This window comes from Rhinolophus hipposideros (assembly GCF_964194185.1).
Source record: "Rhinolophus hipposideros genome assembly, chromosome: 16".
Taxonomy (NCBI): domain Eukaryota; kingdom Metazoa; phylum Chordata; class Mammalia; order Chiroptera; family Rhinolophidae; genus Rhinolophus; species Rhinolophus hipposideros.
Genome location: NC_138062.1, coordinates 35,762,517 through 35,789,216, shown reverse-complemented (window position 1 = coordinate 35,789,216; position 26,700 = coordinate 35,762,517). Strand labels below are relative to the sequence as shown.

Below are 26,700 nucleotides of genomic sequence, written 5' to 3'. Positions count from 1 at the left end.
GGTATACATACATCAGACAAAAATTCTTATAGAGAAAAGTAATGGGGAGGACGCTATTTTTATAGAGGGTGATCAAGGAAAGCTTCAGAGACGAGGTGATATTGGAGCAGAAACCTAAGGAAAGTGAGGGAATCATGCAGTTCCCTAAGAGCAGAATGTTCCAGGAAGAGGAAATAATGTAGGCAAACATAATAATACATGTGTAGGGTATGCCTGACAGGTACAGGAACACCAATTAGGTCACTGTGGCTGGAGGGGAAAGGGCATAAAATGAGGAAAGAGGTTGGGGGTATAAGAATTTGGCTTTTATTCCGAATAAAAGAGGAAGCCAGTGAGAGAGAAAGTGATATGACCTGACTTAGCATGATCTCTCTGGCAGCTTTGTCAGGAATAGACTATAAGGGGCAGGGGTGGAAACAGGAAGACGAGTTAGAAGGCTCTTGGAATAATCAAGGTAAGATATGATAGAGGTTTGAATCTGACGTAACTGGTGGAGGTAGTTGAAGTGGTTGGACTCTAGACATTTTGAAAGTGGGACAGGATTTCCTTATGGATTGAATAAGAGGAATAAAGGATGTCTCCAAGGTTTTTGGCCTAACTACAGAACAAAAGAATGGCCACAGATTGAATTGGAAAAGACTTCAGGAAGAATAGATTTGGGGATGTGTACAGAGGAATTTTGGTTTTAAACAGGACGTTTTAAATGCTTTTTAGACTTCCCAGTCGGGAGGGATGTCAAGTAGGCAGCTGTACTTGTGTATATGAGAGTTGCGTTCAGGAGAAACTCGCAGAGCCCAGCCTGAGAGATCTGAAAACTATGGGAGGTATCACGCTGGGACAGGGTGAGATCACCAAGGGATTCAGTGGACAGAAACGACTGAACATTGATGCATCTGTATGCTTGGATTTGAGGAGATGAGCGAGCAAAAGAGGGAGCCACCAGTGAGGTAGGGTGGAGAGCGCTGTGCCATTCAGAGTATTGCCCTCAGCCAAGGGAGTAATAGTTTGGAGGAGGAGCAACTGTCAGGTGTCGCTGATAGACGAAGGACTGAAAATTGTCCCGTGTTGAGATAACTGGTAAATTGGGGAGTTTCAGATGGAGGCAGCTATTATAGTTCTTCCTGTTTTTCAGAAAAGGGATATGTAATAAAGGGTATTTTGTTTTACGGTGCAGGATATGGTAGCTTTTGTTGATGGGAATGTTTGAGAGGGAAGACTGATTCAAGAGACAGAGAGGTCCTTGACTAGCTATCAGGATGTATCTCGGGCACTGAGTGGGACAGTAAGCAACATTCATAGGAACAGGAATGCGCAGGTGGTAAAGCGGTGAAATCTTGTGGAAGTTATTTTGATTGCTCTTTTCTCACTGAAATTAAGTGAGGATACGGGGGGAAGTATTGGCATGTTTGAGGAAAAATGTAAAAGTAGGGTTGATGGGAAGCAGCACAATCAACTTGAGGTTAAAATGAGACCAGTCTTCATTGGTTGTATTTTTCTCCAACCACCTACATATATTCAATGGTTTGTGTTACGGAGGGCAACGTATACTGATAAAACATACGTTCTTAAAAGCTTACAGCGTAACTGTGGAGATGAGGCATGCCACTCAATTAAAAGTTCTCACTGGAAGTGTTTCCTTTTAATAATCTATTAAAAGGAACCTTTTATCAAAAAGATTAAGTATCTCAAACCTGCTTGAAGGCACAGCTGACAGTAAGTAACTTTGGAGACTGACTATTCAACAAAAGTTCTTTGGGCACGTCACGTCAATCTACAAAATGTGGGGGCTAAACTTGGTGACCAGAGCGTTTTGCTATCTTGAACTTCATATGAAGGGGGGAAAGCTTATAGGCTCTTTAGCATAATCTACAAAGTCTGTTATTTTGCATTTCATGGCTTGCTCTGTTTTTAAGGTGAAGGACATTTTGTCATGTATAAGGAGGATCTAAATCTGGTAAAACGTATCCACAGATGCAGTGGAAATCCAATGAAGTAATTTGCAATGGAAACTTAAAATCTAAATGAATGGTAAATTGATTCCTATATTATACTATATATCAATATACTATGCCATATTAATTAGTAAATACTGAGTCAAAGAACTGTTTGGTTAAAGAATATTCCTAATGGGACAACTGGACTACTTGTGGGAAGAATACCTGAGTCAGCTGGAGATATTGTTACAATACAGTTGTTAGGTCTGGGATGAGGCATTCTGGGAGAGTTCAGGGTACAGTGTCATGAGTTGCCTTCCCCACCCCCATAAATCTCGTCCTTAGAGCTGCAGCTGTTATTAACTCACATCTCAGAAATAAATTCTTAGTTGCTCATGTTAAATACTGAAAGAGGACTCCTGGGGAGGAGAGGTGAGTCTAGTTACCCCAGGCATCAGGCAGACTTCCTGCGACACATTACAGGATGACTTTCTTTCAGATGTGACCAGGGCTGCACCATGTAGATGACTGGACTGCCACTTACTTGCACAGGAAAAAACCAGGCCAGAAGAAAGTTTTAGTAAATGTTTCCATCCATTTATTTTATGTTTTCATTAAAAAAAAAAAAGAAATCACAAGCTTAATACTAATGCTTTAAAATACTGTACACCAAAGAAAGCCAACTCTCCCTCAGGCTGCAAGTTGGTCTATGTTCTCTTTACTTCTGTTTGCCAAATGATCTTCAATAATTTCTGCAAAGAGATTCCTCTTCAACAGATTATATGCAAGAGGTAAAAGCTGGCCAGCAACTTTATGAAAATACTGAAAAATAAAAATAATGTTAAGCAGAGAATATAGCAGATGCCCTAGTAAGAGAACACACGAAAAAAAGCACTTGTTTAATGAAGCGTACTCTCCAAATCATTTCAGCTACTTTCTCAATTGATGAGGACAGTGAGTATTGAGACAGACACCTGGCATTCTGTCCAAGGGCAATCTGGTAGCTCTACGGTTGATGGCATATCTCGAAGAAAATTCAGAAGAAAACCAAGTTAAAAGTGTAGGCTTCCCCACCACCATTTTTTGCTCCAAACTAATATCCAAATGCTTTTTCCTTCTCTTCAGCGTACACCCCACCAGTTAAGATTTTAATCATTATTTTCCTTAGTCGATACTGTAATAGGTTCTGAATATGAGTTTTCAAAACACTCCTCTTTATCTTAGAATTCCTTCTCCCCACCCCCCACCCTGCATCCTTCCATCCCCTTAAATCACTGCCTTAGGTTTATCAGTGACTTACACTACTGCTATTGCATATACAGTAGAAGAAAAACTAGCAATGCTTTTGTTGATGATAAAGATTTATAAGCACTTACTATATGCTAAATACTGTGCTAATAAACCTTTTCATATACTCTTGTTATTTAATTCTCACAACAATCCTGTTTTCTATTAAGCTGGTTCCTATTTTCTGGCAAGCCAAGCACTATTCTGGTTGGCCAAGGACTATCATTCTGGCTGTTAAAACATTTTTTATTTTTACTGATAACCACATGAGAAAGGCAGTCATGTGGTATACAGCCGAGTTCTCAAATTAGACTCCCCTCACCCGTGCTATCAGCCTGACTGGGTTTCTTCAGAAATGCAAATTCTTAGGACCCACCCGAGAAGCCAGTCAGACTTGGGGAGGGTGAACCCATCTGTGTTTGAACGCTCTCCACGTGCCTCTGATGTGTGCTGAAGTTAGAGAGCTGCTGGCTTAGTCTTGTGAGCAGCACTACCATCCCCTGGGAGCGTGTACAGAAATGCAGCGTCCCAGGCCTCACCCCAGATCTTCTGAAACAGTGTTCATTTTAACAATATCTCCGAGTGAGTCCTATGCACTTTGCAGTTTGGGAGTTACTGAGTTAGATGCTGACTCTAGAACCAGGCTGCCTATGTGAACCTGAGCAAGATGGTTTACCTCTCTGTATTTCGCAGGTGACACCGTAGGTTAAAGGAGAATTAAATGGTCTGTGTGCCAAGTATGCAGACACTTTACAGGTAAGGAGACTACACTGGTGTTGGAAAAAGTGCCCAATGTTTTTGTGGGGAAAACGTGATGTAAAACCAAACAATTTAGCCCTAAAAACACACTGTACCCACTACACCTTACTGCCTCTTTGACTTTGCAGGAACTACAGTTGAATAAGCACTGACTTAACTGTAAGGTAGGTTTTTCCTATTTAATGAGTAAATAGCAAATAATAGCATCTCATATGTTTTAAATAATGTAGTGTAAAGCCCATTTTAAAATAGTAGTTGTTTTTCATCTGGGAATTCAAACGAACAAATACCCACCCCAACACCACAATAGAAAACGAAATGGAGCCTCAGGAAAGGTATGTGTGCATACCCACACACACGCACATCCCGGGAATACTAGTAAGTAAATTCGCTTTAAACCTGAAGGCAAATAGCTTGGTTGAATCCCCTTTGCTAGAATACAAGGTAAATTTCAAATAAATATTTTTAGAACATCTGCTTAAAAACCACTTTAAAAGTTCCTTTGGAAATCCATGTCCCACCCGTGCTAGAACCTGGGGCTCTCACGTGCCTGCGTGAGTATAGGGGGAGGAGTGAGGTCTGGTGGATTTATTACTCACATGTGAGCCGTAACAGAAGAGGTCCATTCCCAGCTCGAGCCCCATGCCATAATCACATTCATCATTGGCGAACTGCACGAAAGTCATCATTTCCTGGATGGGAGCAAAAGCTTTCAGTCTCTCCTCGTCACTTGGTGCCTCAACAATTGTCTTGCAAATTCTCTTGAGGTTAGCTGAAAGAAATCAATGATTATTAAAAGATGATCTATGACTGTCTTCAAAGGTCGAAAGACACTGTAAGCTCTGGGGTGTTTCCTCATAGGACTTTTCAATACAACTGATGTAACCTTGGGTGGCTCTGTAATTTCGAATAGCAATTTTATAATTTTTCTACTTAAGATTCAAGCATAAAAATGGCTTACCAAAGTGATTTCTTGTATTAGCGAAGTGTGACTGTTTTAAAATGGACCTAGCTGCAGTCATGATTTTACTAAGTTTTCAACCATGTCCTGTAGGCCAGTCCAGGGATTGGCAAACAATGGTCACACCTGGGCCACCTCCTGTTTTTAACTGCTCTCAAGCTAAGAATGTTTTTCCAGTTGTAAATAGTTGGAAAAAAACAAAACAATACGGCAACAGATCGTATGTAGCCCACCCCTGGCCAAGTCCCATATTAGGAGTTATATATTTTTTAATCCAAATAGACAAAGTTTACTTTTTGGTCCTGTCCTACCTTATTGAAAAAAACCAACAACAATGTAACATAAGAAATCATTGCAAAATTAAACCTTTACCAAAGTGGGGGAAGTGCAGCCATGAATTTGAGGTAAGAACACAAGAAAAATTCTAACGTTTATCTAAATGAAAAGAACAGTGGTCTAACGTTTCTATATTGGCTTTAGACATTTCACTACTTTCTAGATGCCAATGTGTGTCAGATCTCAGGATGTGTATGAGAATGAAGGTATCTAATTAGATTTCCTTTTTGACAGTCATAACTCCTTGAGGATATGCCAGTAGTGAAAAGAAGGGGTATTACTCAAACCAACAAAATACATCTTTAAACAAAGTAGCTACAATACTGGGGGGACAAGGATTGGTTTAACCTTAATAATCACACCTAAGAATGATACATGATTTTAACTTACAAGTATGAGGTACAATACTCTATTGATAGTAACTTCAAATATAAGGTATAAGGATTATCAAGGGTGGTAAAGATATACTCGGGCTTTTCACTTCGGAATATGAGTATCATATTAGTTGTGATTTGCCAAACAGTCACATTAACAAAACACCAATTACGCCTCCTGGCAAACGGCTCTAGGCAGAGGCAAGGTGATGTTAGGTCCTTTGTGTGGCTAGCACTTCTCATTCAAAAATAATTAAACCACAGAGCGATCTACTATGTAGGATGTGAGAAAACAGGAAAGATAAAAATGATCTTGGACATAAAAGCCCAGAACCACAACCAGGATACGGTGTATTCCAGGGTGCTACAATTGAACACCCCCCATCCCTGAAGTTTTAGAGACGCTGTTTCTGCAACCAATATTCTCAACTTTCGCCAAACAAGACAGTAATTCTGCGTGTTAAAGCTTCCAGTAGACCAGTGCGCAGAGGGAGATAGAAGAGTGGAGGCAGAACACTGAACAGTAAGTAGCTCAGACCTCCCGGCTGCCTCCCCCATCACAGACTGGTTACCTCTGGCTTTGGGGAGGAGATGTGGGGCAACATTATGCCAACATTATACATATTCAGGCAACATATTACAGGTAACAACTTTCTCATCTCCATAGTACAAGATATGTGAAACTAATTTTAACATATTTAATCCAGCTACCTGAAATAGTATCATTTCAACATGTAATATAAAAAAATTTACATACTTTCACTTTTTGAATTTAAACGAAAATTACAAATTTATCTCCATTATACTAGCTGCATTTGAAGTGCTCAATAGCTAAAATATAGCTCAGTTTTATTCGTTTTCCCCATGGAATTCCTCTAACGTGAATCCAGCAAAAATGAGTAATTGTGATATAAGACATCTCAATGTACTGGTTAGAGACTGCACAAAAGTTTGAGAACAGTTGCTTTAGAGAAGTGGTTAAAAATGCAGATTTCCAGGTTCCAATCCCAGAGGCTAATACCCAAGGTTGTTTGGTTCTGTTCTAAAAAATGGATGGCCAAAGTATTACATATGCTTGATACATACTCAGGGATACTGGGTTCTTCCTTAAGGAAGTGCTAAATTTGACTTCCCTCTAAGTGTTATCTTCCCTGAACAGGACGATAAATAAGGAAATGCCAACAGGGATGTTCAAAGGAAGGGGGAAACAGGAGGGGAAAGAGTTGTGATTTTCTTCTCTCAACATAAACATAGAAATACTGTATTCCCCTGAAAATAAGACCGGGTCTTATATTAATTTTTGCTGCAAAAGTCGCATTAGGGCTTATGTCCAGGGGGTGTCATCCTGAAAAATCATGCTAGGACTTATTTTCCAGTTAGGTCTTATTTTTGGGGAATCATGGTAATTAGATTTTGTGTATGAATAGCCCATTTTCAAAGTGTTTTTATACTTACAGATGAAGTAGTTCAAGATTTTGGGCCTCTGAAGGCTAAGTAGTCTTACATACAGATGAAAAACTTTTCACGAAGGAATATACAGAAACATACTATTTTAATAATTACTATTTTGTATTGTTGCCTAATGTCAAAGGTTCTGAAATAGTTCGGAAAAGGTAACCTAGGCAATAGGTTAAAATTCCTTAAACTCTTATAAATACTGTATTTTAAGCACTGTAAGTAAGGCAAGCACTGCTGCTAAGCACCTGACATACTCTTTTATATTCCAAACATCCCTACAAATGGTATCCACCATCATTAACCATTCTACAGATAAAAACAGACATGGTTTAGTGAGGTTAAATAATTTGCGTAAGGTTACAAAGCTACAAACCCAATTTTAATTCAGACCCGGCTGACACAAAAACCTGAGCTTGCTCTTCATCATGAAGGTCTAGTGACTGTCCCACGAAAAGTATAATGCATTTACCTACTTTTCAATATATGGAAAACCTTCCTCCACATCATGTATTAACATAGACATTCACATATGTACGTGTTTATATAAGAAATACATTACCATCTGTTTCAGGGAGCTCTCTGTACCCAACATCATTTTTATCTACTGGGACAACCAAGCCTGCACCATTAAAGGTCTTTGTCACAACCTAAGTTAAAGAAAATTATAAAATTTAATCATGGTAAATAGACACACACACACACACACACACACACACACACACACACACACACACACAACACAGCCAAACCAAAACAAGAAAACACACACACAAACCCTCAACATTTATCACAATATAATATTCAATGACATTTTATTTCAGTAAATCAGGATGCCAGGACAAAGTTTTATATTTTTTTAATAGCTAAAAGTTAAGCTCTTCAAGTAACTATAAAACAATGAAATAATTGGCTTTCATTGTTTCAGTCATTTACAAGTCCGCATTGTGACTGAGAACGCCAATGCACCCTATAACGGGAGGAAGGCCAGAATATCAATTTCCTCTAAGGTCAAAATATCTTTTAGGTAGAAAGCGTAATGAACTGGGCCTAGATGGAATAGTTTTTGTTAACAGAGAGATGTGGCATGTGGCAGGACAGAATTTCTCTCATCCATCTTGCCAAAGTCAGGCCCACTATTTTTACCTGGAAAATGCAAGCTTATGTGCAAACTTCCCCAAAGCAGGGCAGTTTCTAGTTTTGTGGTGCTCTTTTGTGGGTTAAAGAACATAACCAGTGAACTTTCAAGTAGTAATCTTCAAAGACAAAACAGACTCAACCACAACCACCATCATAACCTTTTTCCTGGCTGTATTTTTATTCACATTAGTGACATTATTCTTAGGTCTTAACAAAACATCTGCTTCAAATATTCTCCTTCTTTGTGTGGTCCAGTGAAAATTCCTGAGAGGACACAACCCCCAAAATCAACTTGATTCAAGTCCTCTCCACCCAAGTTTCTGTATCTTATTGTACTGTAATGTCCCCACTGTTTGCTTTCATTTTCTTTTATTAAGCCACCAGAAGAGACATTATTCAAAATAAGTTTGCAGACAATTGCTCACTCATCATTTGGGGAAAAAAACAAATGAAGTCATAGTTATATCTTACTCTTTATGCCAAAAAAACTTGCAGTTGGATTTCAGGGTTAAATGTAAAAATAAAACCATAAAATTACTAGAAGAAAAGAAAGGCAAATTTAAAAAATAATTTTGAATTTGACAAAGAAAAGGCTTATGGGTTCAACTACATAAGAAATCTATCAATAAATCAAGAACAAAGAAAAATTAATTGATAAAAAATATATGCTATATATATAACAATAAACTTAATAAAACTAACATCCTCAAACTATAAGGGAGTCTTAAAAATAAAGGAAAAGAATAACTCTCAAAACAAGTTGAAAAAAAAAAGACTAATTCTAACTCTGATAGAAAACTGGGCAAAGTTCAGGCAGTTCACGAAAGAAATACAAGTGACCAACAGATCAGTGAAAAATATTTAATGCCCTTTCTAATCAAAGAATTAAGCTAATTAAAGCTAATTAAAACTACTACTATTAAAAGGACTGAAAATACCCAGTACTGGCAAAGATATGAGGAAAACAGGCACTCACACATTGCTGGGTAGGACTGTAACTCTTGTGAAGGGTAGTTTTGCAAGCAAAACCCCCCACAAAGTTAAAAACAAGCAAACACAAAACACAGATACACTCACACAATCACCTTGAAACACTTTAGACTAGGCAATACTATGTCTAGGAATTTCTTCTAAGGAAATAAGCAGATCAGTATGCAAATAAAGGTATAAAAGGACATTTACGGCAGGGTTGTTAGTGAAAAATGTTAAGCAACCTAAACTCTGAGCATAAGCACAAAACTCTGCAGCCACTCAAAATTATGAGGTAACTTAAACTTAGCACTGTGAAGTGATAACCATAATGCATTAAGTGTAAAAAACAGGTGATAAATCAGTACTGGTAATGAAAGAAAAAGAAAACAGGGATATATATATTTATTTTGCCTCACCTAGGCTGACACACAACAAAAAACATGGTATGTATTTTCAGATGATTAACTGTACTAGTTGTTTATAAAGAGGTACCAATTATTAGCAAAGCATCAGAATCCTGATTTTATTATGAAGAATAGGATTACAAATTCAGGAAAACTCTGTACAAGGGTAGTGATACTCTAAGGGATTAGAATCGGGTGGATGGAATGATATACCCTCATTTTACAATACTATTAAATCAAAGTTCATTTTTAATAATTAAATCTTAGGTATATAAAAAATAAGTGGCATATAGCCAATTAGTAAAAAGATGGGGTAGAAAGAATGCTAAATATTAAAGATGTGAATTTAGGTTTCAGATCTGTCTCACAATTTTGGACAAGGAACAAACACTTCTGTAAACCTCAACTGACTTACCTATAAAATAAGATGATAATTCCTACTTTGCAGATTTTTTTATACGGGTCAAATGATATAACATATAAGGACTTTGCATTTCAAAGCACTACAAGGTACTGCCAGTATAAAAATGTTGATTTCTAGTATATAATGCTTTGGTATACTAGAATGGATATTCCTCTCATACACAAGGACCAAGTCACTGACTCACCTATACTAGTAGAACTGAGTTTTGCAGGACTAGAAACATATGAATTAAATGAAGATCTCACAGTAACAATAAAGGATAAACTTATACATATAAAAGTATCTGAAAGCATAACAATCAGCATGGAGAATAAAATCATGGTTGTCTTATAAGCTGTTTTTTCTTTGTATTTGTTTTTACCAGCTGTTTTTGTAAAAAATAGTAAAAAGACTCCTCCCCAAAACTCACAGGAGATGGGGCCAGGACAAACATACCTATGAAGTTTAAACCCCAATCGTAGCTTATTTATAGTTTTGGGGGAGAATTAAGGAACTCTCATCTGAAATGATAGTTGACAGCAGAAAAATAAAATAAGGCTCTGATGAAAGAATTTGCTACCATTTGTACACAGAAGCTCAGTCTTCAGTCAAGACACATTGGGACTATATAGTAAGTGAAAAATACTACCCTTCCTTCTACTCAGACAGTGGGAGAGGCTCCCTATGAAAACTAGAAGGTAAAATGGCAACATAAAATCTTCAAGTAATTTAAAAATGCCATATTGTAATGAGTTCATTCAAATGTACACTTGTAGAAAACATTCTGGACGTTAGGACTGAAGAAAGAGAACTAATTGTTAATACTAATTCCGTGACTATAATTTATCAGAACATCACCCTGCAGTTGAGTCAAGATCAGAAAAGGAACTGAGGTAGGATTTTCAATAAGTGCTCTAAAGCACTCAGTTACCAGTACTAGTTTATTCAGGAATAGCTAGTACTTCCTTTGGCCTAGAATGTTGAGATGAATCAGCCACAGCAGACCATGGTGAGAAGCTGCAGGAGACTGGGATGCCCTCATCCCACAGGGACAAATAAATAGTCCTTCCTCCCCAGAGGTTATAAGAACAAACTCTTACAGCATTCTCATTTACCCCACAGCATTGTTCTAGCTAGTCTGTATTTACTCTGAAATTTATATGTGAAAAACCAAAAAGATCCAAAACCCAAAAGTATTTGCCATTTACAAAACACTCCATACAGTGCAGGCATTAGGAGAGATACAAAAGGAAATGCTGGAAAAGAAGAGAGGACTGCTTAGACCTACATTTACTGGAGGAAATTAACCCATAATACATATTGTCTCTCAAAAGGAATCCCCACTGAGACCATTAACTAAAGTACTGTAAGGTGTAGCTTTACAAAACCACCCCCCCAAAAAAACCTTGATGAATCAACAGACCTTATCCATTAAAAAAAGAAATTTAAGTAAATATTACGTATAAAGCTGCTTTCCCTCAGTTCTATGAAATGAGTAACTAGGAAAACAAGATTAATGAAAGGCTGGGGAATACTGGCATGCATTATGCAACCATAGCGGGGATACGGGACTCAGCCTAACAACCTACAAGGCCACCCAAGCCCAGCTCCAGTGCCATTCTTCTGGCAACCCAGGTACCGGACAGCCCTAAAGGGAGCCTGAAGGGTGGCATCCACTCTTCTTAGGATGGGGCAGATGGGACAGAGTCAAGAGGGGGAAAAAAAACGTATGAAAATAGTCAGCGACTACCAGACTTAAATCATACTTTCTTATCTCTCTGTTTCATCTTCATGGTTCTTTGTTCCACTGAGTATCCCAGCTCTCTGGCTGCTTCTGTGAGTTTTTCATCTATGCTTTTCAAGAGACTAGTTTTCTTTTTATCTGTTACTTCTTTGAGTTTTTTCAGCAAAAATAATCTGAAAAAGAAGTAAAAACCCTCATTACATTACAGGCTACTGTACTAAGTACACAGACCTTGGGAAGTTAAGGGAGCTAAGTTATGAAACATCAAATTTTATACAAGAGAAAGCCTGCAGAATAATTACCAATAGTTTTCTCATAATCCCTAATGGATTTTTTCAAAAGAGGGAAAGGAAATATTAATGAAAAAGCTTTCAGCCACAGAAACAGCAAACATGATTCGAATTTGTATTATTTCTAATGTCAACAATAAACATATTAAGGGATATTTAAAAAGTTGAGATTTAGCCAAGTTTTAAATTGCATCACTTGATATACTGCTTTGGAGAAGCCTGGCATAACAGAAAAAAAACAGTATGTAGACACCAAAAAGGATTTTTTATTTTTAAAGAAACAGGGGACACTGTTATAACCTAGATCAGCAGATCTTTAAAAATGTTACCTTGAAATGTGTTTTAAGTAAATTTAGAAAACGAAAAATAAAGCAAAGCTACGTTATCAACTTATACAAAAACATAATCCAAAACAATTGTTGAAGGCATATGAATAGTACAGTATACTAATGCCAGGTACAGAAATAATCGTTTTATCATAAGCAGGTTAAGATTTTCACCAGCAGAGCAGAAGGTCCAGAATACAGTGAAGAGCTGGAAACAGCACTTAGTTGGGAAAACCAGTAACCCCCCCACACCCTCCTCCTCTGGAGCCACTACCAGATTCCCAGGAGGAAAAGCACTTCACTCACTGTTAACGTTTGAGTTTGCTATAGCTGGGCACTGCAGTGAGCTTAGAACGTTTACAGTGGGTGCCATTCTTATCCCCATTTTACATATCAGGAAACAGAGAAGAATCAATTTACCCAAGTTCACAGAGCAAGGAAGGGTGGATTCAAGTGCCACAGAATCCAAGACCAGCAAATCATTGTTTTCTGATTACAGCACACATACTTACACTAAATGTTACCTTTAGTCAGATCCAGCTGTGTATTGAGAATGTATTTACATGAAGCATAAAAAGCAAATTAAGGTCAGGTGTAGGTGAATCAATCTTGATAGTCCTCAACCTCTCGGGCATGGCATACAGGCCTCCAAGTGCCCTGTGCCACTTGTTTTCATATACCGTTCCCTTGCCTAGAACTCCCTTCTTCCCATTCATTCGAGAAGTTCTTATGCATTTATCAAGGTGTGGGGACAGAGTCCCAGAGAGCAGTTTCCAGGCTCTCGGCCTCACGTGGAAAGGTGCTGGCTCTTATTAGATGGCCATCAGCTGTTACTGGTTAGCCATTGGCCACTGGTATAACTGCCGTGGCTGAGCTAGCAAGTGCGGATTGCAGATAGCAAGTGGGGTGGCAGAAAAGCAGACGGCGGATTGCGAATCGTGTGGCTCCTGCTTCCTGTGTTTCCAACCCAACCGCCAGCGTGACTATAGTGGTATGAACCCCACCATCCATGGCTCCGTGGGTGTTCCTTTTTGGCCTCACCTTATCCTGCGTTCTTGTGCGGGGAGCGGGAGCTGAGACCCCGCATGACACAAGGCGCAGCGAGCGGAATGTGGTGCAGGACAGAATCTCCAAAGGGGTAACGGAGCAGTTTATCTGTATGAAAGCTCAGTTTTGCTAACAAGGTACGGTGTCGGCCAAAGCTCTCCGAAGGATGGTGGAGCAGTTTGTGCATATGAACACTCAGTCTTGGAAAGCCTGTGGGGAGTGGTGCCAGGAGCAGGAAACGCGACCTTCCTGGGAAAAACATGACCCCTCGGTGAATTGGTGGTCCTCTCAAGCCTCTGGATGCCATGCCACCCTCTTAGCCGAAGCAAGCGTCATCTTCCTTTTGGTGGTCTGCTGCTGCCGTGGGCTCCTTGAGTTGTGGACATTTTACACAGAGGCCTCTGCCTAATCGGACACCTGGCACGGCGAGCAGGATTCCGGCCAGGTAGGAATGGTGTCTGACCCTGGGCAGGAGGACATGTGGCCCCCACACAGTGTGTGGTATCTGGTAGCCACTGTTCTCAGGAGTTGGACCCCCGAGGAGGGGTGAGGACATGGATGGCTCTCCAGCCAGCGTGGAGAGGGCCTCCAGCTTCCCATTCTTTCATGGTTCCCACAACCTGTAGATGCCTGGTATACTGATGTTTCTAGCCAGGGAGCTACAGCCATTTGGACGGCTATTGGTGTGCAGCCCAAAACAGATACCATTTGGTTTGATCCTGGGACGGACCAGAGTAGCCAGTGGGCTGAATTATGGGCTGTGTGGATGGTAATCAGCCACGAGCCTGGGCCCCTAGTTATCTGTACTAACAGCTGGGTGGTGTTCCGGGGCCTAACGTTGTGGCTCCCTACATGGAAATAGCAAAACTTGTTGGTAGCACACCGTCCACTGTGGGGTCAAGCCATGTGGCAGGACCTCTGGGACCTAGGACAGAGAAAGGAGGTGACCCTAATGCATGTCACAGGTCACTCCCCCTTAGTGTCCCCAGGTAATGATGAAGCAGATGCCCTAGCACGGGTCCGATGGTTAGAACGGGCTCCTGCCACTGATGTGGCCCATTGGCTGCACAGGAAATTGCAGCACGCTGGAAGCCGAACCATGTGGCAGGTGAGCAGACGCTGGGGTCTGCCTTTGAAGTGGCAGGAGATAGCAGATGCCTGCTATGACTGTGCCGTCTGTGCCCAGGACAGTCCCCAAAGGCGGAGTCTCCCTGGGGAGACACAGCAGATTACGCGAGGGAGGGTGCTCCTCACTCGCTGGCAAGTGGATTACATTGGACCCCTGCCTAAGGCCCCCAATGCTATGTATGCGTTCACAGCAGTGAACACTGCTAAAGGGTTGATGTTTGCTTGGCCGTGTCCAGCTGCGGATCAGCGGCATACAGTCGTCGCTCTTACACTGCTGTGTGCCCTCTAAGGGCGCCCCCAAGTCATTGAGTGATGGGTACCCATTTTATGGGACAAGAAGCGCAGTGCTGGGCTGCCAGGATGGACGTGCAATGGTTGTTTCATACCCTGTACAATCCACAAGCAGCTGGCATGATTGAACACGACAACGGGCTTGAACACCCTCCCACGATGCGTGACTGGGCCTTGCGTCTGTGGGACGTCTTGAGAATCCTGAATGAGAGACCACAGAAGGGAGGGCCTGCACCAGTAGCTCTGCTACATTGAACGGCCACTTCCGTTCAGTTACAGGTTACAAGTGAGACTCTGTTAAAGCCAGGCTAGGGCAGAAATGGAAACATTTTGCTGCCAGCACCCACGTGCTTGAAAGCAGGGGAATGGCAGCAATGGACTTGGCCCTGGCGGGTCAAAAGCCCCCACTGTCGTGGTATGGGCCTGATAGCCCCACGGGGAGCTGGTCTGACCCATGATTTGCAAGGGACGCCCAGGGTGCTGGCTGAGTGGCCACCGTGTGACTGTGGTATACGGAGGTCCCAATACTGGGACGATTTTGCGAGGAACCTATGTGCTCTCGCTATGGCCTATTAAGGGGTCCCCTGTTCTGTTACATGTTGAAACTATGCAAGGGACCCCAAGCTCTGCCATAAAGGTCTGGTACCACAAACCAGGAAAGGTGCCAGTAGCAGTGACCCTCATTTCCCAGGACAAAAAGCTAGCATGTATCCTCCCAGATGGAAGGGATTTGCCGTTGCTGGTTCCTAAGACTGCTATTTCTTTCCGCCTGTAGGTGCCTATAGGCTAATACGGCACAGGGTCCCTCAAGGAAGACGCTTGTCGCATAGATGGTGAGGCAAGACCCTGTAGGAGTGGAGTGTGGGGACAGAGTCCCAGAGAGCAGTTTCCAGGCTCTCGGCCTCACGTGGAAAGGTGCTGGCTCAGTTATTAGATGGCCATCCGCTGTGGCTGGGGGGCCATCAGCTGTTACCAGTTAGCCATTGGCCACTGATATAACTGCTGTGGCTGAGCTAGCAAGAGCGGATTGCAGCTAGCAAGTGGGGTTGGTCGGTTGGCAGAGAAGCGGACGGCAGGCTGCGCATTGTGTGGAGCTTGCTTCCTGTGTCTCAACCCAGCTGCCAGCAAGAATATAGTGGCATGAACGCCCCCTCCATGGCTCCGTGGGTGTTCCTGTTTGGCCTCACCATATCCTGCGTTCTTGTGCGGGGAGAAGGGCCAGACACCCCGCATGACACAAGGCCTAGATAAAATGTGTCTATGAAGGCTATTTTAGGCACTTACTAGCTGACTTCCACTTACCACATTATGACTATCTTGGTACCAGTGTACTAAGCTTTTGTCTCTCAGCCTCAAACTTACTATTTTGCTGTCTGATGCTTAACGTTGGCAAGTACAAACTGAAATAATACTCTAAACATTTTGTACTCTTACAGTAAAATCCATTGGAATACCTTGAACTTTGAATGACTCCTGCGATGGTCACTTGGAAAATACTGCTTCTCTAAGTTATGCAGATCTTCCAAATATTGAAACTTTTCATCGTATTCACTCTAACATATCACACTATGAAAAAAAATCACCTTAATATTACGAGTCTCAGTAAAGTCTTCAGGTAGTGAGAAGCTGTCAAGCTCACAATGGTGGTTATAAATTTTCCAATTCTAATTTTGTTTCTGAAACCTTGAATTTTAATCACTGGCAACAAATACAGTCAGTTTTTTTTTTTTTTTGGGGGGGGGGGTTGGTTTTTTTTTTTTTTTTTTTGGTTCATTTGAGAAAATGTTTGCCAAATACCACCCATGTCTGAATAACTAGTTAGTCACTCAAGTAAAAGTGGGAAAAAGTTTAGCTGACCACTCTTATCACACAGGAGCTTTTTCCTGGAGACAAACGGAAACCTGAGTATGCAGAAGTACTTTCTACGTATGTCCCATTTCATCACACAGAATGTTAAAAAGACGTGTCTTCAGTGGTAGAGTTCTAATACTTTCTGACTGCTTCATCACTGACAGTCTGAAATGACGCTGGCATTGTATTACTGCCATGAATAATACTGGCTGCTCATTTGGTGCCAATGCCTTGATTCCTGTCAAGTACCAACAGTATTACCCACCATTCATTACCTTTGTGCCACTGGTGCAAAAATGACATCATTATAATGAATAGTTTTGACCTCACAGGCCACCTTAAAAGGTGTCAGGGATCCCTAAGGGTCCATACACCATTCTTATGGTAAGTGGTGCTTAGCTAGTGGTTTTAAATCTGACTGCATATCAGAAACTGCCAGGTTACCTTGGGCTAGTGATTGAAAAATCACTGCCTATGGCAATAATTGCACATTTCCCAGTACAGCAAGTTAGGGTGGCAGAGAAAGTTGGGGCAGCAGACAAGGGGAAAAAGATTACTTAACGGGTTCATCTAAGATCTGCTATGTTAGATAAGACAAAATATATTAGTTCCTTTAATGAGTATCGGATCTGCTTAAATCATTCTTGGGCCCTGCACAAAATAAGCATTCATTAAATGTGAATAAATTTTGAAACTTAAGTATCAAAATTAGAGAAGTATAATTTTGTTATATTTAGGCATACCTGGAATGTGTATTTAAAAAAAATATTCCTGGGTCCTGTTCTAGATGTACTGAAGTGGGATCTCCAGAGGTAGGAATTGTGGAACTCAAGGTTAAGTCCTTTTAACCAGTAACCTAGGAGATTCTAACATAAAGTCATGTTTTACACCAGTAACTAAATAGCAGTCATCTAAGAATAGTCTGTGGACCCTTGCAGGGGGGTCCCTGAGATCTTTTTAGGTCAGTGAGGTCAAAAGTATTACTAAAATTACGAGAGGAAAAAAGGGAGGGGGAATTCACTTCTAATGTTGTCTAAAGATAAATTAAAACTGAGTATATCTAGATTTTTTTTCTATGTGCTTTAGGCAATATGAAAATGGAATTATTTTACATACTATTCTTCAGCTCAGACTCACATGGGGACTACCTTCTCTCAGGCAGATGCAACTTTGAAATCTGAAAAGTAGGAGAGGCACCAGGTGGAGGCTGAGCTTCCGCTGTCCTCCAGTGAGCTGCAGAGGCGTCCGACTGTTCCATGGCCGCTGCAGCTGCGCTCTCAGCATCTGGTCCTTAGTTTCATGGAGGTGGAGAGGAAGAGGGCAGGGCACCATTTTACCGGCATGGGTTATGTCAAAGACAGTGTGGTCCAGAAGCCACTTGCTGTAGCAGCATTTCTTGATTTTCCAGTCTCCTGGTGGTGGCAGACTGGTGACAGAGTGCTGGTAACTCCACTGGTGAGCCAGTTCTGCCGCAAATGTTGCTCTCAGAGGCTCGGGATGCTCCATTGCCCTTCCAAGGATTCTATGAGCACCTCCTTTACTGTATTAAAGCTTTCTGTTTGAACTATAGTGGATTCTTACAATGAATTCTTAATAATGTTTAAAATATCTTAGAAAGTCTTATTCTTTTTAATTTAATCTCAATCTTACAAGTGAGATTAAGTAATATTTTCATTCAATAAAATAGTTAAATAAGAATTTTATATATATATATGTATATATATATATATACACATACATATATATATATATATATATATATATATGTATATATATATATATATATATATATATTTGGTTAAAAGCAGAAGAATAGAAATATGGATAAGACTACCTGCAAAAGTCAGAAATGATTTCTAGAAATCAGAATTTTTAGGTTACCTCAATTCCCCTTATAGCACAAAAGTAAACAAATATAAATGGGAGAGGGATTGAAATAAGATATTTTCTTACCTGACTGCAGCAAACACATTATCTCCATTTTGAACAATTATACAATTTTTCTTTGCTTCATTGGAACCAACATATACAGGAAGCTCATCAGGAGAATCCCTGTTTAACCAAAAGGCATTAAGAATTTAGCCACCCATAATTTGTTATTACACAAGCAGAATTTTAGGTCTATGAATAATTTGTATCTATTTTTTTTTTTAAATTGGAATCTGCTGGGTTTAAGCTCTAAGTTTCTTAGGAATATCTACAAATATTATTTACATAACAGAACCTAAAATTAAGATTCTTATGGCCTAGTTCCTTTTATACCTAAATACAAAGAAAGGGGGAATAGGCCTATCAAAAGAAATAGGGGTAATTATACACCATTTTCTCAACCCCAGTTTTAGTCTGAAAAAATTAAAAAGGTGGAAAAAACAAAGAACCAGGACAGATGCGATTATGAAACACTGGAGGTTAAAGGATCTAAAGTAAAAAAGTATGTCTTTTTTTTAAATTTTACAATTCTTTTATTTTACAATTGAAGGAACTGACAGAGAGATGAAGTGACTCATCCAAGGTCCCGGTAGTTTAATGGCAAAGCCAGAAGCGGAATCCATGTCACCCAATTCCCAGCTCTGTGTGCACACTACTGTACCACAACTCTTCTCCCTGGGCACGTTTCCTCTGCTTCCTCTTTCCTGGTATCTTTCAGTTAATCTTGACTTTAAATGACAGCATTTCTGCCAGTACAAGCGCACAAGGTATTTCCCCGCCTCAACCTACTTCTACTTCTTTAACATTCTCCGCATTTTGCACAGATCCATGCAATCCCTCTAATATTCCCATTAGTATGTACAATTATTCTCTTCATTTTCAGAGAGAAAATTTGAGTCACAGAAATTCACAGCCACGAATGACAGGTACAGCATCACCTGCGTAATAAACAGTAGGGCCGGTCTATCTGACTCCAGAGCACATTCTTAGCTACCGGCTGACTCTATTGACCCTGGAAGCAGATGGCTATGTTAAGTCACAGCAGCTACTCTAAATTATCTTCCTTGGGCTAAAAGAGCTCTCCTGAACCCAAAAGAGAAAAAAGAAAAGTTTATAGCCACAAAAGAAAAACCAGTGAGGTTCATTAAACCTAGAGTGCACCCATCGTAGAATAGGTTAAAATGTCAACAACAGAACGACAGATGCCGCGTGTATGAGCAGGATGGGGGAAATATGCCCTTCACCTTGGGTGAGACCAGTGAATGTCTATTTATACTCATTAGAAGCATGGTAGCTGTATTTTAGAGGAGAGGAAGAAATCCTTTACCTGAAATACCCCATGTGGAATTGAGTTTTATCATCTCCAATAATAATTGTCTGGAACTCAGGAGGATCATAGTAAAATCTCCAGTGAAGGTTAAAATTCAGGCTTGCTGATTTCTTTTTCGTTTTATGTTTTCCAGCAAGGATATCATAAGGACCCACTAATCGAAGTCCAAGGCTTGCGGAAAGTGAATCTATAAATTAAATAAGTTTATTTAGAAAATAACTTTCTGGAGACAGGACATAATGCTTTCCATCATAAACCATTTCTAAGCGATTTGTCTTTAAAAACTTTGTAAAGTAAAATAAAAAGTCTTTAGTTACATGTTATGTTATAAACACTCAATGGAAAAGAAATCAGAGCGATGAAAGTGGGGCACTTACATTTAGGATTAAATTTACCACTGATTACATTTCAGACAATCCTGCTCTTTCTTATTTTGGCCAAAGCAAGACTGTTTTGTATTCCTATGAGCTACACTTACCTTGTCTCATCACTATGTTTTTGTGAGCCTAAAATACTTGTAGCACACCCGGATTAAGGGAGAGTAAAGATATATAACAAATGAGTATACACTCAGGAAAATAAATTACTTAATTAAAAAATATATTTAATGTAAACATTTCTTTCCTCTTCCCTCTACTTCTGCTAATTATCACTGTGGGATTCCTTTGCCTCCTTGACAGTCTATTTGGCCAACCCTAATGCTGGATGATGCCTTCTTTCTCCATTCACAGATCGCAGAGGGAGAGTAGTAAATAAAACCAGAGTCATGAAGTCTGTTCAGATGTACACGTTTACATCTGAGGGTCCTCACTGCTTCTCTGAGAGGGAGGTTAGCACTCCAGGCAGGATCTGGATATGTAGGAGGTGGGGATGGAGAGAGGAAGCAAATTCTTGGAAGTAACAACACGAATAAAAGCAGTTTCTTTGGAGGGGGAAAACTTCAGCTTAGCTGGAGCTTAGGATAGCACACACTAATTGTTAAAGTAATATAAAAATTAAAACCACCCATCTCACTAGCCACTGAAAAGAAGATTCATAGTCTGGTATACTGTAGCATTTTCCCCCTCTATGCACAGATATAAACATAGATATTTTAAAGGGAGAGCATGCTGTTTTGTAATATTTTTTTTTGCTCTCCATATTGTTCTCACTTAAATTTTCACAATGTTTTCCCATGCTATTAAGTGTTCTTTTACATATTTTTTAATACCTGCATAATATTCCATTATAGATACATATTCTGTAGATAGACATTTACTGCTTTTTTTTTTACTATTCTAAACTATGTTTTAGTGAACATCTTTGCTAACCCGTAATGTTGGTACAGTCACAGATTTGTTAGAGAAGTTGCTACAGTTTAAGTATTTTGATATACTGCCAAAATTCAGTTACCTACAAATACACAAGTACATTTTCATCAATAGTATGAGATTGCTTCTCTCCCCCACCCCCATGCTATAACATTTAAACCACACAAAATGGTTAACAGTGAAAAGTAACTCTGTAACAACCATTATCAGTTTTTTGTGTATTCTCTCAGACAGTATAAGCACATAGTAAGTATATAGAGATATGTGTGTGTATCCTTTACTTTTTTTTTTTTTTAGTACTAATGATAGCTTACCCTATACACTCTTTTCTATTTCAGTTAAAATCTTTCAGGCATGATACTTTATCATTGCCTAAAGATCTGATTCATTCTTTTAAAACTATGAATAATCACTGAATAGATGTGTTACTGATGGGTATGTTAGCCATTTCTCCTTTTTAGTTTCAATTATATCGTTGCACATAATTTTTAGTTCACCTAATCCATGACAAGTTCCTAGAAGTAGAACTAATCAGTCATACTAACACTCCTGTAACATATCAAAGCACACGTTTTCCTTCAAACCCTCATCAAAGCACGTTGTGAAATTATTTACCTTTGCCAGGATAATAGGTGACAGTGACATTATTATAGTTATTTTATATTTCTCTTATTAGAAACATGTCTGAAAAAGTTCCTTTTCTATGAACTGTTTAGATCTTTGGTCCAGTTTCCTATCGTCTTTTCCACTCATAGAAGCAGGAGAATGATTCTGGAGAAACTCACCTGCTGGCTTTTCAGGATCAAGTTCTTCACAGAATTTCCAGAAGTGATAGAAATCTTCAGGCAGAGAAAGCTTGTAATGATTTTCTACTTCTTTCCGAAGGTCACTGGAGACACCAGCTTCACAGGATTTACTCTTCTTCACATCAACAGTTCTTTCACCCTGACAATTGGCATACAAAGTATTTCTCCAAAAAGTAATTTCAGTAACTCTCCCTACATAACAAAATTGCTCCTTTTTGTTCACCCAACTCTGAGATACATGTGTGTTTTTTGTTTTTTTAAACTCAATAGTATTTCTGAGTAAAATCTGGGGATTCTCTTGGGCAAAGAAAAAAAGGACAGTTTATAATATATAGTGGTCAAAAGGGACCCACACAGCAAGTCTTTATTTTTCTCTACGATAATGGAAACACAAAAAACACAAAGTAAAAAGAAAAGGTGAAGAGCAGGAAGAGAGGAATAAGGAAAAGGCAGTTTGGCTTTTTGGTAAATAGGATGTCATGCCTTTTGTTTAAAGATTCAGTGAATACACCAGATGCAAATTGTCAGAAATAACTGTATACAAGGAGACTTAACCAGTTAAAACAACTATTTCACAAAAGGCCCTTTAATGCCAGGACTAAGTTATAACACTTATCTCCAACATCTCGGCAATATAGGTTCATTATGTAAGTATGCCAGGTTTTATCATGCATATTAGATATTTGATAAATGTCTGTAAAGACAAAATGCTTGGTTGGAGGTTACTTACCTTTAGTTTTTTAAGTAGCAATCTGCTTTTTTTTCTAGAAACCTAGCTTCTTTTCTTTGGATTGAGTTCTTTCCTATTCTTCCTCTCCACCTACATTTGTGCTTCTCAACCAGGATCAATTTTACTCCCCAGGGAACACATTTAGTAATGTCTGGAGAGCGTTTTGGTTGTCATGAGTTTGGGGAGGGAGGGTGCTATGGGCATTTAGTGGGGAAGAGGCTGCCAAATATCCTATAATGCAGAGGATAGGACTCCCTAGGACATACCAATCTAGCCCCAAATGTCCACAGTGCTGAGATTAAAAAATTCGAACCTAGATGTTTCTCATAGTCATCATGTTCCTTTTCCCATTAGGCTCAAATTTATTGATGTTATTTTAAGTAGCACTCAAAACCTATAAAATGTATTTATTAATCAGATGACATACAAGAATATTCTTGATAGCACTGTTGCTAAGGGCAGAAAACAGAATAAATGAAAATAAATACCTAGTGACAGAGAACGGATAGTTACAGGACTTTCAAACAATGGAACATTACACTTAACGAAAAGGAAATATAGTTATACACAACAATATGGACCAGTCTTCGTACTAGAATGATGAATGAAGAAAAAAGTCCTTGAAGATTACTTGAAGCCTGATAGCCTTTTTATGAAGTTTAAGACAACAAATAATTCTTGTTTAGGCATACACTCATAGGTGATAAAGCTGCAGAAAGAAAGCAAGGGAAAACAAAATTCAGGATGCTAGCTACAATGAATGTAAGCGACAGGAAGTTAGGCAGATAGACAGGTGAGGATCGTGTAGAGTTATGGTGTTTCAGTCCTCTGGTGGGCAGTAGGTTCACAGCTGTTTGTTATATTCATCAATAAGGTAAAAGGACCACACAATGGCCAATGGTAAGTTTATTATGCCAAGGATTATAATGTGTCTGAGGTCATAAAAAATTTAACAAAAAGGCTGTTGAAATATGGAGCCAAAAATGGATTCTGATAATAGCAAACAATAACAGTAATACAGAAAATAGTAAAAACACTATGTAATAAAAAGTACTTATTAGGCACTTACTATGTGCCAGGTCGCTGTTCTAAGCACTTTCTGTGCAATAACTCTTTTAACTATGGATTACCCTCACAACTATCTTATGAGCTGGATACTATTATCCACATTTTACAGATGAGAAACTGAAGTAACTTTCCCTAGGGTCCTACTTAGAAAGTGAAAAAAGCAGGGATTTACTTAAACCCAGGTGGGCTGGCTCCTGAGCAGATTCAACCCCTTTATACTGCTTCTCCAACTACAAATATGGAACAGTTAGAGCAGGAGTGTCCAACTTTTTTCAACGTTTTTCACCAAGGGCCATATGCGATAAAATACACAAGCAGCCGGGTCACTCACTCAAGGTGAAGTTTGTATTGCCTCACCTGGTTTATTTAAGTAAACTACACATATTTTTGGAATTTGCTGCCGGCCGCAGTTTGGACACCCCTGAGTTAGAGCATATTAAGTTCTGACCTGTCCTCCCTTCTGTTTCTCTAACCGCCTTTGGCTAAGCTTTCAAAGACTGGCTCAGACTTAAGAATTAGAAAGAAAAGCCTTCATTTACCTTTGCTGAAAGCCAGTTTTGCATAGCTCTGTTACCTTGGGCAAGTTATTTAATCTCTCTGTGCCTTGTTTTCTCATCTACACAAAGGGCATATGTAGGACTCCATATCACAGTGTGGTTACAAGGAATAAATTATAAAAATACAGTCCTAGCACATAACATATAAATGCTGGCTATTATTGTTAGCTATAGTCTCTATAGACTCATCTCATTTTTGATCTTTTGTTTCTAAGACTACCACTTTGTCAAAGCAGTTCACTGCACCAAAGGTTTTCAGCTCTGCCTTACCTCACACATGGGTTAAGCATCTCCCAATCCCCAATAACTAGAATTCAGGGCAGCTGTACGGCTCAGAAGCTGCACTCACATTTCATCCTTGTGTTCCTAGAAAGCAGGACCCAATACAATGAAAGCCCAGAGCCCTGGCCCTCTACCAGTTAATCCGACCTTCTAACACTGTCTCACCCTATCCAGTTGTAAGATAGCCAGAGTGATTTTTCTACAACTTGACTTATCACAATGACACTTCTTTCCTGCCTGACTCCTTATTGCTACTGCAGTTACCGAACTTCTGAAGTCGTTTAACAGCAAGAGAAAACGCACCCACTTTATGCCCCCCTCCGTCATTACTGCCTTGAAGATCAGGTACCCCTCACTTTCCCATCTTCCAGACTCCAGCCAGCCCCACCTTTCCCCCGCTGTGTCCCAACGTCCTCTACACTCATCTCTCATTTCTTACCCCCTTATTTCTCTTCTCTGCCTTCAAGCGTGAGTTGTCCTAAAAGACTTAACAGCCCCCACGGACTGGTTTCATCCTCCAATGTTTCCACAACACTTGCTACACTAATGCTACAAGAAAAGAGTTACAGCAACGTCTGTTCACTTGTGCGCCGCCTCCCCAGGACGGGGGCTCTCAGTGGGGCGGGGGCGGCAGGATTCATCCCGAATCCGCGGCGTCCCGCACCGCGCCGGGCTCGTACTCGTTTGCAGTCAGTTTGGCTGGTGGAACGCATGGACCGTCGGTTGTCTGAGTCAGCCTCCCCAGGAACCGCGCCGGGAGAAGGGCATCAGACGCCAAGGCGCCCCTTCTCGGGTCCAAACCGCAGCAGAGCTCTGGGCAACAGCGGCCCTGCGCAGGGTCCCCGGGGCAACCCGCCGTGCACGGGCACAGCCGGCTCTGATTACTGCATAACTGCGACGTGCCGCCCCTGGGGACCCTGGCTATGACCCAACGTGCCCGCGCAGCCCGCGCGGCCTCTGCGGCAGTACCTGCTGCCCCTCCCCGCCGGGCCTGCGCTTCCCGCCGCCGCCGCCGACCATTCTGCAGCCGCAGCGCCACCAGAATCCCGCGTCTCCGCTGCTTCCGAGCGCCACCGACTGCTTCCGGGTCCAAGAGCCACCAATCCGAATCCTTGTGCCGCCGCCGGGGCGCCAATTTAGGAAAAAGGCTCCGCCCATGCCCCGCCCCTTTAGGCCCAGAGCGGAGGGAGGGGCGACCGAGGCCCCGCCCACTCCCGCGTGGGAGGAGCAGGCGTCTTCTATCTGCCCAGTCTGCACTGGCGAACCATCCCCCCAACCCAAGCATCACCCAGGCAGGCTCCTGAGACCCCAGATCCCCGAATTTGTTTCTGTTGAGGTGGTCCGGCCTTCCTCCTCACGTGTTTACTAGGGGCACTGCCCTCACCACAGCCCGTGTTTTTCCTTGATTTGTATTTATTTAAAAGATGAATATTTCCCTCTCTCCCACCCCTCTCCCTCCTCTACTATTATTGCCTAATACCAATTCTTCCGCTGTATAAAGTGTAGTCCCTGAACCTGCAGCACCAGCATCCCGTGGAAAGATGGTTAAAAATCCGGAATCTTAGGTCCTAACCAGACTTACTGAATCAGAATCTGCATTTTAACAAGATCCCCCAGGGATGCCTATTCACAACAAAGTTTGAGAGGCACTGCATTTAACTGATTTCCTGGGATCTCCCTCACTGTCATCCTGGAACTGTCCTATCCCTCATTCCAGAGATGGAGTCTCTATTTCATGAATCTGTCTTCTTTTTTCTTTACTTTAACCATTTTTGATAATGTGGATGAAATTTCTATTTTAATTCAACATTTGGCATTTAATGTCACATTCTGTTTATATATTCCACAATGATTTTGGAAAAACTGATAAATTTCACCAAATTTGTAATACTTCAGGGTATCAGGGTCCACCATCTTGAAACAAAGCACTTTTTCATAAATGTTTTCATTTATCATTAAGTGTTTTAGTTATAGGCACAGGTATAG

At 40.5% G+C, this 26,700-nt stretch overlaps 1 protein-coding gene across 1 annotated transcript; it reads right to left on the bottom strand.

Moving 5' to 3' along the window:
• Positions 1–632: 632 nt before the first annotated feature.
• Positions 633–25,795, bottom strand: HPF1 (histone PARylation factor 1). Its single transcript, XM_081075467.1, has 8 exons — positions 25,684–25,795; positions 22,057–22,216; positions 19,959–20,148; positions 18,656–18,754; positions 11,792–11,942; positions 7,669–7,756; positions 4,580–4,752; positions 633–2,756 (listed from the first exon to the last, which is right to left on the bottom strand). Exons 1-8 carry the CDS (start codon positions 25,732–25,734, stop codon positions 2,625–2,627), a joined length of 1,044 nt encoding a protein of 347 aa, XP_080931593.1. The 5' UTR covers positions 25,735–25,795; the 3' UTR covers positions 633–2,624.
• Positions 25,796–26,700: the final 905 nt, after the last annotated feature.